This window comes from Takifugu rubripes, chromosome 15 (assembly GCF_901000725.2).
Source record: "Takifugu rubripes chromosome 15, fTakRub1.2, whole genome shotgun sequence".
NCBI lineage: Eukaryota > Metazoa > Chordata > Actinopteri > Tetraodontiformes > Tetraodontidae > Takifugu > Takifugu rubripes.
In genome coordinates this window covers 8,540,093-8,549,752 of record NC_042299.1, presented here as the reverse complement: position 1 = coordinate 8,549,752, position 9,660 = coordinate 8,540,093, and the positions used below count along the sequence as shown (strand labels likewise).

Below are 9,660 nucleotides of genomic sequence, written 5' to 3'. Positions count from 1 at the left end.
CTCTTCGTGACTGTTATTACTCATAGATTTCACTATTAATTACCTCACCGTTTGTTTAATTGTGTCTTTGTTTGTTTCTAATCTAGTTTAAACGCGCTAATCCGAATTAGCGCCATGCCCACCATCTGCTGTCTCCACCGGCACTGCGCGCACTACTTTGTTCCACTTTAGCCCGCCCCCCTGCGCGTGTGTGCGTAGTCTACCGGGCGGAGTAATTCGTGCCTCTCCTCACTCGTGCGTGCGTGTGCGTGAGTGCGTGCTTCGGCTGCTGTCTGTCAGTCATTGTGCCGTGGACACGGGTAGCGACAAGGACCAAAAATCCGTCCGGTGGCAGTTAGTTGTTGTCCCGCAGGAAGGCTCCCGTCTGCCCCCCCTCCCGCCTCATCACTGGAGACGCGTCGTCTGCCTCGTCCACGAGAATATCTGTCAAATTATGCTGCAAATACGGGAGCTGCTCTGGGGGCTGCTGCTCATTGGCTGCGCAGGTAAGAAGCGGAGTTTGAGCCCTGTTGTTTTTGATGCTGGATCCTCTGCGGGGGTCGAGCTGCGTGACACGGAGGCCGATCACGCCGCTCCTGGAGCAGCATCCTCTGGCCGGCGGCATCCCTGCGCCTGATTCCGGACAGCGCGTCCGAGCCGCAGTTTCCTCCCGGTCCAGGCAAACTTTAGCGGGGACCCCAGGCTGTTTATGCGCCAGATGCCCATCTGCGCGCTTCCCCGGTGCAGGTTTCCAACCGTCGCATCTGGTTTGTGTTCCCCGGGCACCGGCCGCCCGGATCACGGTCACGCCGGACTTTTGCGTCATTTCTCTAAATTTTACGCACGGTGGAGGTGGCGCAGAGACAGACCGACCCACAGCCGCCCTTAATTGCCGTCACCCAACTAATATGACCAGTTGGGAGCAGCGTGCGTGACTGTGCACGGCTCGGTTCTCTTTGGGTTGTTCGGCTGTGGCAGCCCGGGGACGGAGCGCCGAGACGCCGCTGTCGCCTTTCAGTCCGCCCGGAAAGTGATTAAATTTAATATCAGGGTGTAATTCACGCTCGGGTTTTAGAAACGCGCGCTCAAACCGTTCTGGGTCAGCGTTCGGTTGTGATTGGACCAGTTTATCATCGTTGTGATCAGGAAGCGGATCGATCCGCTTCTCTGAGCCGGGTCAAAGAGGATCCGCTGGATTTACTTTTGGGTGGACTTTTGCGACGCGTTTTTTGGCGCAAACTCATAACGCGTCGTGCCTGATGTGATTAATTGGCTTTAATTTGGTCGGGCGTGTGGGGGAGGGATCCGGGATTCGTCATCCATTCAGGAGCACTGAATGGATTTTCAATGTATACAATGGGATCCAATCCCAGAGCTCCTGTGGGGATACAGGCTAGGAGGGGGCTGACACCCCCCCCCCCCCCCCCCCCCCCTCCAAACCCTCTCCAGCCCCTCCCCACAGCCCATCCCCACATCTGCCCATGGTACTGAGAGCTCCAAGTGGACTCTAAGAGCCCTCAGAAACAGGGAGAGTAGTCTTAGTTTCATAATGATTCAGATTAAATCTCCATTTTCTCAATAAGAGCTCTGGAGATAATGATGACAAGCTCTATCAGCCCGACGGAAGACGTTATAGAACAACGTTGGATGGGCGGAATAAAGGCAGCCGGAGGTTCAGGACAGGGACGTCACCACTCAAATGAGCTCTTATCTGAAATAATGTTGCTTTAGGGGCGTTCGGACACCACACCGCCCTCTACTGGACGGAACACTCCCCAGAGTCGTGATGGTCAGCGGCTTCATCTCGATGTGCCAGTTTGCATCCATGTGCACACTCGGGGTTTTTCTCGATTTTATGTTTTTCGCCATCGTTACAGCCAATCACTGTCAGCCTGTCAGCGTTACCCAGGGCAATTTGGATCCACCCGGTGGGATTTTTCCCCCCCCTCCCCGTTTGATTCATCTTCCCATTGAAATATTCGGCAGCTCCTGAGATTCACTCCGGCACAGATGGAAGGAAAGTGAAAGACAGAAAGGAGATAATTAGAGACGTGAGCCTCTGTGGGAGCAGCAACAGAGTCAAAGGAATCGATCCCATTATTTGATAGGTAGTATTGAAAGGGTAATGACAGGATGGTGCAGTGTGAAGACGGAGCCTTTTAATAACGCGCATCGATTTCCAGTTCCTGTTCAGCGGTCATTTAATTTCTCAAGGCTGGCAGGAAAAAACTGGGATGGGGAGCTGGAAGAAGTGGGCGAACGCGGTCAGATTAGAGAGATGATGGTCTTTGTGGTCTCAGATTCAGCCTGACCGGCTTTTGTGAAAGAGGCGTTGTCATCAGGCGGTCTCAGATTGATGCCTTTCTGGACCTTGATGTTAACGGGACGACCTCTCTTTGGCTTCGGACTCTCCCTGATCTACAGGTTGCTGATGACGTTGGGCTGGTCGGTGCCCCGGTGAAGATGATGTCAACTTTAAATCACAGCTTCATTGAACTGTCTGTGGATTTGAGGCCCTTTCATTAGACCGCCGCGGCTATGGGGGAATGCTAACACCACAGGCTAATCAAAGCAACCATAGCGGTCCGACGGCATTTCAAACGTGCGTGTTAAAGTTCCGCTGTGAGCTGATGATGACTTTAGCGAGCTATTAAAGTCGTAGCTGTTAGCTGGAGGAAAAGTGTTTTAAAGTCAAAACCCTAATAGGACAACAGGAGCTCTGAAACAGGAAGTGATGCTGAGAAAAGCTGGGTCAGTTGTTGCATCATTATCAGAATGCTCAAACCTAATGCAGCGGTTCATTCCCTCCATTTTGTACATCAAACGAGACGCCAACGGTTAGCTTACGGCCGCTACCGTGCACCTGCTGTTTGATGAAGGTCACCATGCCGGCGTTGCGTTTGGCGCAAATGTGATCCATGTGCTTTGGATTCCTGAGACAAAGTGAACTGTGAAGTTCCTTTAATGAGCCTTTCTGTGTCTCCACCGTGCTGCTGCTGCTGCTGCTGCTGCTGCTGCTGCGAGAAGAATGAAAAAGCCACACTCTTCCAAAATGACTAACATATGGGCCCCAAACTGCTGCGGAGAGTTCAAAACCGCCGTGAAATTCATCCAGGCTATTTCTGACTTGGGGCAAAGTGGAAAAAGCCAAACAAGGGAAAATTATAAGTTGTTTTTTTTAGTCTGTTCCTGAAATAAATCTGGACCGTCAAACCCCCTTTTTTTTTTTTTGGCTTTGCAATTGCAAGAAGACCCGAGTTGCCTTCAAGGGGGACTTTTTTTTTCTCTTTTTGATCCTTAATGTTGATGGAATGGTGATCAGCAGAGCAACTTCTCAGGTTCTGGCCGGTCTGCAACGGCTTGGACGGCACAGATCTGACGTAAAATAACAGAAAGTGAAGACTTGTTGAGGTTTGGGTTTTTCCAGATGTTCTCCTCTGCTTCTCCCAGTTGGAAAGTGGCAGCTGAACCTCCTTCATTCCCTTTTGCATCACTCAGATTACATTTTAGTCATTTAGAAACAGTCTAATCTCTCGTTTCTTCGAATTACTCTCCAAGTTCTGGACGGTTAAACTGGGAGTAAGAAGAGCTCCCTGCCGGGTCCAGGGGGCTCCTGGTTCCATGGGAGTTTGAATGTTTTGTCTGACATGTGTCTTGTAAGAAAGTGTATAAGTGGGCATTCAGAACCAGGAGTTCAGATGGGCCCAGTTCAAATGGACCGGAGTGGAGTGTCTGACTAGGACGAGGACGGGCAGTCTCTGCATATTAATCAGCACGAGAAGAGAGGGCCAGTGATGGGCATTGTGTGAAGGTTGATGGCGCGCAACAGAGAGGGAGGAAAGGGAAGAATTAGATTAGCTTGTTATGCAGTAAGTGTGATGCCCCCCCCCCACCACCCCCGCACCCCCCCAGCCCTTCAACCTCTGCTGCGTTTCTGTCTTCATCTGCAGGGCCGTGCCTGGCAGAACCCTCAGAGAGCCTCCGCTCAGAGATCTCTGAAGGTTCATTTTCGCTGAACATGAGAGATAATTACAGTCAAAGTGAAAACATCATCATCTGCTCTTAAGAACTCTCAACATCTGCCAGACGATCATGAGCCGTGATAAAACAAACCTTCCGGGCTCGGAACGGGGCGGCACAAATGCTTCCAGTCGCTCACCATCGCCGCCTTCCAACAGTTCCTTCTGTCTGGAACCGCGCTTTTGATGGGAGATGCTTCAAAAATAGTCATTCACAGATGTCCTGAACCAATAGTAAACAGGCTGGAATGGACCAGTAAGGAAGGAGTTTAAGGGAACGTTAGTTCGGATCAGGACCGTAATTGTTTGGAAGGGATGAAAACACAGGAGGAAGATTTTAACGTTCACTCTTCTTAGATTTCCGGCTCCCGCTGCTCCACGATGGGCTTTATCTGTTTCCTAGCTAAATGACGCGCGTCTGCTATCGCAGCTTTCGCGCTATAAAAATGTTGCGGCGTGCAGGAAAAACAATATTCACCCGAGATGGAATAACTCACACCAGCTTCCTCCGTCTGTCCTGTTTTTCTCACCATCCTACTATGAAACTGTCGCGCGCCCAGGAGTCGAACCCTTCAGGATGCTTTAATCCAGCACGCATCTCTATGACGTGTCGATGGGAACTCTTTAGCTTGATGCTAATCAGAACGGACGCATCGGTGATCGTTATCGGCCACGAGAGCAGGAAATTGTTCCTAACGCTTCTAATTTTTCACATGGAGCGTCGCTGGTTTTGACCCCTTTAAGGAGAATCAGATCGAGGGACCCTCCAAATAGAAATAGAGCAGTTTAATAGTCCTCAGAGAGGAGAGCAGCTATGTTATGATTGAGGGGAGCTGTCAGGGCGGAGGAAGGGGGGAGGGGGTCGTTGGTGGCTGGTTGCCCCCAACGGGCGCTTGGAGCGTTCGGGGTCGGCGTCTCGCAGCAGCATCTTCTGGACTCGCCCGTGTCAGTCGCCTCGCTCGCGTCACCCCTGCTGCACTTGTTCATCTCGGGAGGATTTTCTGCCTCTCGGGGCACCTGGAGGGCGGCGGCTCATCTTGGGAGGGGGCACCTGGTGCCTTCAGGGGTAATTGCCCCTCCACTCGGAGGCCTGCGGGGATGTTTTCAGCGCGATTGTGTCTCCCGGTTTGAAGCTTCGTCTTCGACTCGATCATCTGATTTTTCCCTGTTTGCTGCTTTATGGCTGCGGCTGCGCCCACGTGCACGCTCGTGCGACACCGTCACACTGCAGCTGGTGAAGCGGCAGGAGTCTGGAGTTTACGTAGGGTCTGATTAGCTGCGCAGCTCCTCACTCATTAATGGATCTGCATGATCTCGGTAACGCACTAAACCCCGACCGGCACGCGAGAGTGAAGGACCCATTCGCCACGCGTGGTCGGATCACACCTTCACACCATCAACCGACCCAAAAACAGATTGCAAGAACCAGCAGAACCATACTTACAGCTCCGCTCGACTCCTTTAGGATGACCATCCAATCCTGCGCGTGTAACATGGGGTTATTTATAGAGTGGAATGTTGCACATTTATACAAGACTTTGGCCTCATATGTCTGCAGAATAGCTGGAGAATAAACAAAGCTGGATGATTTACATAGTTCCTGCTCAGATCTTTTCTCTTCTCGGGATTAATCGTGTTTCTGCCTTCAAATAGAACCTGTTATTCATCCCTCAGGCTGTTGTCATCACAAGCATTATAAATGCCTTTATTCTGTTCCAGCCTTTTGTACTTTCCTCCTCTACTGTTAAGACCTTCATGTCACGGAGAACGTCTCTGTAGGACCTTCAGCTCCCTTCAACCATTTTGATCTGTTGAGATTCTGCTGCAGGAGGAGTTTGAGTGAACATCGTGTGACCTGTTGACTCCGTTTACGAGGAGCGGGATGTTGAAAACTTGTTCTTGTTGTTCTAGTTGGCTGTAAATCTATGTTGTTAATGGGATTGTTTTCTGGCTCCAGCGACGCACGCCGGGAAGAACGGCGGAGTGGGACGGCGCTTAAAATTCTTCGTATCTTATTGCCTCACCTTGGCAGAAGCTGCCATGTTTCCCGGCATTTGTGTGTGTGTGTGTGTGTGTGTGTGTGTGTGTGTGTGTGTGTGTGTGTGTGTGTGTGTGTCTAAATCCCAGTCTGACTCCCATAATGATGTAACGCCCAGCAATGACAGCGAGCCGCTGCCTCCTCAGGTACTGGGGCTCCTCCACCTTTGTGGGCGGAGCAAAGTGCCTCCTGAGGGAGAACGGGCACGCGACGAGATGTGCACCCTCGGCACTTCTGTGGACTTGTTTACTCTAAATCTGCACATTGTTGAGGCGAGCGTCCTTTGTGCCGCTGCGGTGCGCATTCAGAGCGTGCCGACAAAAATCCAGAATGAATTATTTGACTGCACGCCGTTCGCCGTCTGAGGCGGAGCCAGCGGTCCTCCAACACAGGTCTGCAGCTACGCTCTGATCTCCATGGAAGGATCTTCAGCAGAACAAAGCTGACAGTTCAGCTCAATTCAGCACCACAGAGTTTTTGTTTTGTTTTTTTGCATTTAAATGGTTCTGTGTTGTGTTTGAAACCGAACACCAACTCCTGAACTCCGACCGAGTGGAAAAACCTTTTGAATTTTAATCACCGCTCCAGTTTTAGCTCGGTGTGTTTTCTTTGGACATTCTGAGATTAATGGGAACAGGTGACGAATTAGAAGATCGTGTAGTCTACGGGGAGAGGGAGACTATTGATCGGGGGGGGGGGGTCACCCTGCACAGGCTCATGTGCCGGGATTATTCCAGAGTTCCAGATGTGCACACCCTTTGTCAGCGATGCTGGCAGCATTCTTTCCAGCCTACTGTGCTGTGCATGGAAGATTAATGTGTTTCTGGGATGGATGATGCATTTTACAAGAAGCGGAAAACAATAAGAGCGAATGTGCCTTCTTTTTTTGTCCGCTCCTTGGAATTGAAATTCTTTGAAATAACAATAAAACCTTCCGAATTCATACACGTCTTCCTCCACTGTTCAGAGATGGAGACAGTATATTTGCAGCGCCGCTGATAATCAGCTGCTAATATTGTTGTGACTCTGCATGAGGTAATGCCGTGTAAACCTGGGGGGACTCTGATCGGGCGGCGGAGGCAGCACAGCCTCCCTGGACGTTTGATCAAAGTGGCGTGTCAGATTTCATCTCATTACCGGTAAAATCCCGCTCGCAATCTAATAGAGCGGCGGAGGGCCGCCGCTGCTGCTGCGCGCATGGAAGTGGCACGTGAGCGATGGTGAGGTCAGGCTGATGAAAATAAATGCTGCTGTTTGTGTCCGTGGTAGCAGGTGGTTGCACAGTAACGTTGGCGTCGGCGCCGGGAGGGAGCGACTCATCAGAAACCCCAAGACGTGCGTCCGTGGAGAGCTGAGCTGTCACCAAATATTCAAAGCCACGTGTCAACTCTTCAGCTGGGAATCAGGTCCCGGCGTTGGCGGCGTGTTTCACACAATTCTGGCCCCGTTGATGCTGATGCGTCCCAGGCCAAGTGGGTATAAAATCCATCCTATAAAAGACTTGTGGGTCGACCACGGGGTCAAAATCCTGGCCTGGAGCAGCTCAGCTGGACGTCGGGCTGGGAGACCCTGTTCCTCACCTTCACAGCTGACACAGCCTCTTGTAGACCAACTGAGAGGTTCAGAACTCGTAGTTTAGCACCCACCTCGCTCCCTCTCGGGGGGGGGGGGGGGGGGGGTCACCGGGCTTCATCATCCTCAAACCACTGCGAGCTGGGCCACTCTTCCAGAACCAGGACTGAAGCCTCTGTGATGCTCATGAATTCTTCATCAGGCTCTCTGCTCACACTGGTAAAGACCCACCGCCATCCTAGTCTGGCTTCAAGTAGCCTGAAAGAACAAGCTGGCTCACTCAATCTGAACATTCTCGTCTGACTTTTCTGACATGTTTTCAGTTCACTGCTAAGAATCATTAACTCCTCCGCCTGTTGAACTCTTAATGCATCTGTTTTGATTTTTCTTTAACCTCCGGGTGACCTCTCCGTGGACATAAGAGGAAACATCATCCTACGCCGTTAAAACCGTCCCAAATCGAGCATCTATGGAACCTTTTGTTTTCACGTAAAGGGTGGAATGAATGAAGAGATCACACCCAGATTCAGCTGAAAATGTCATGTCAATCAGGCCGTGTCCGAGCCAGCACCAGTCCCCTCTCCCAGGGAGGCTGCGGGCCATTTTGGGGCCGGTTTGAACGTTTGTGTGTTGTTTCATGAGATGTGGAGAGGTCTGCCATTTATTAGGCTTTCACACTGGCGCCATTGTTAGAGAGAAGGGCCGGGAGTGGCTGGCTGTGAGCAGGGGCTCCAGACAAAAGGTGGAGGCTGTGACGTGGGAGGAGGTTGAGGTGGAGGCAGCGCACAATGCGGAGTGTCCTCTAGGAGGAAGTGGAGGACCAGACCGCCTCTTCAGCCACTGGATTCATTGTTTCCGGCTCTGTGGCTGGAACCCATTTTAATCTCATAAATCTGACTAAAACCAATAATGGTGTTCTGCGTCGTCCGTGCTGTGATTTGATTGAAGCGTCCTCGCTGCAGACACCGACCTGTCTTTTTTAGATCTCTGGACAGCCCTTTCTTCTCTCTTCTTAAATTAACTCCCTCGATGCAGCGGCTGAGTGAGGTTTTATCAGAACCCTGAGCTCTGAAATGAAAAGCCTCTGTGATTTTCCTGTAAAAGGATCAGCAGTTTGTTCCTGGTGTCCTCATTATGTCTCAGCATTGACTCTCCTGACTGACAGATCTCTCTTCATGTCATTTGCGGCACTGCCGCTATAGTAAACCTGCTCTAAACAAATGTCATCACAGCCAATTCCCCCCTCTTCCTGGAAATGAAGGGATTAGATGAAAGGAACGCGCTTGGATCCTGATAGTTGAATCAAAGTGTTGATTAATGACTGAAGCCCCACCAAATGCTCTTCGTTTCAGGTTGTCAGGCGACGTCTTCATCTCCAAATCCGGGCCAAACTGAACCATTTGAAACCTGGATTAGGAAGATACTAATGTTCTGTGCGGGGGTGCTGAGAGAGCAAGGGATTGTGTAACATTCGGAATGAAGAGGAAAGACTTCGGTCCGTCGGTGACAGCCCGTGTTTACACTGCAGGAGTAAAACAAATGTGTCACGCTGCCGGCAAGTGACACTGGCTGGCCGCTCGGGCCGCCAGATGGGCCGAGCCCAGACGATCCAACGGAGTCTAGACCTCTTTCCACCAGCCAGCTGAAGCCTCGGAGACGGCGATGCCCCGTGGCTCGAGGTCAAATCCTCTGAATATGTTTGCCGTTCTTACGCAGGAGTCGGCGCAGACGGCCGCCATCAGAGGGAACGGTAAATGTGTTGTTCCTCTGCCAAAGTTTACGCCGGTACGATGTGCTCACTTGTCATCAGCACACTGGACCTGGAATGTTCCACAGGTGCCCAGCTGTCACGTTTACTTGCGTCGATGATAATTATTCTCTCTCTCTCTCTCTCTCTCTCTCTCTCCGAAGGCAGAGGCGTAGGTTCGCCCGTCTGACATGAGTGAGAACGACGGTGTGAAATTCCCTTTGAAGACTTGGTTTAATCCAGATTGAGATGGCAATATAGGAATAGGCTGTGATGTTTGAAAGCAAATGGCTCCGTGTTGAGGC

At 51.2% G+C, this 9,660-nt stretch overlaps 1 protein-coding gene across 14 annotated transcripts in view; it reads left to right on the top strand.

The window, feature by feature from the left end:
* Window positions 1–207: 207 nt before the first annotated feature.
* Window positions 208–9,660, top strand: part of ncam1a (neural cell adhesion molecule 1a) — a 109,861-nt gene continuing 100,408 nt past the window's right edge. For 2 of the 14 annotated variants that reach the window (XM_029848399.1, XM_029848401.1), the window contains exon 1: window positions 215–485. In XM_029848399.1, the coding sequence (XP_029704259.1) occupies window positions 434–485 (52 nt within the window). In that variant the 5' untranslated portion in view covers window positions 215–433. Of the gene's footprint in view, window positions 486–9,660 lie in introns of all 14 variants that reach the window. The other 12 variants (XM_029848396.1, XM_029848397.1, XM_029848400.1 and 9 more) reach the window with 12 other exon arrangements.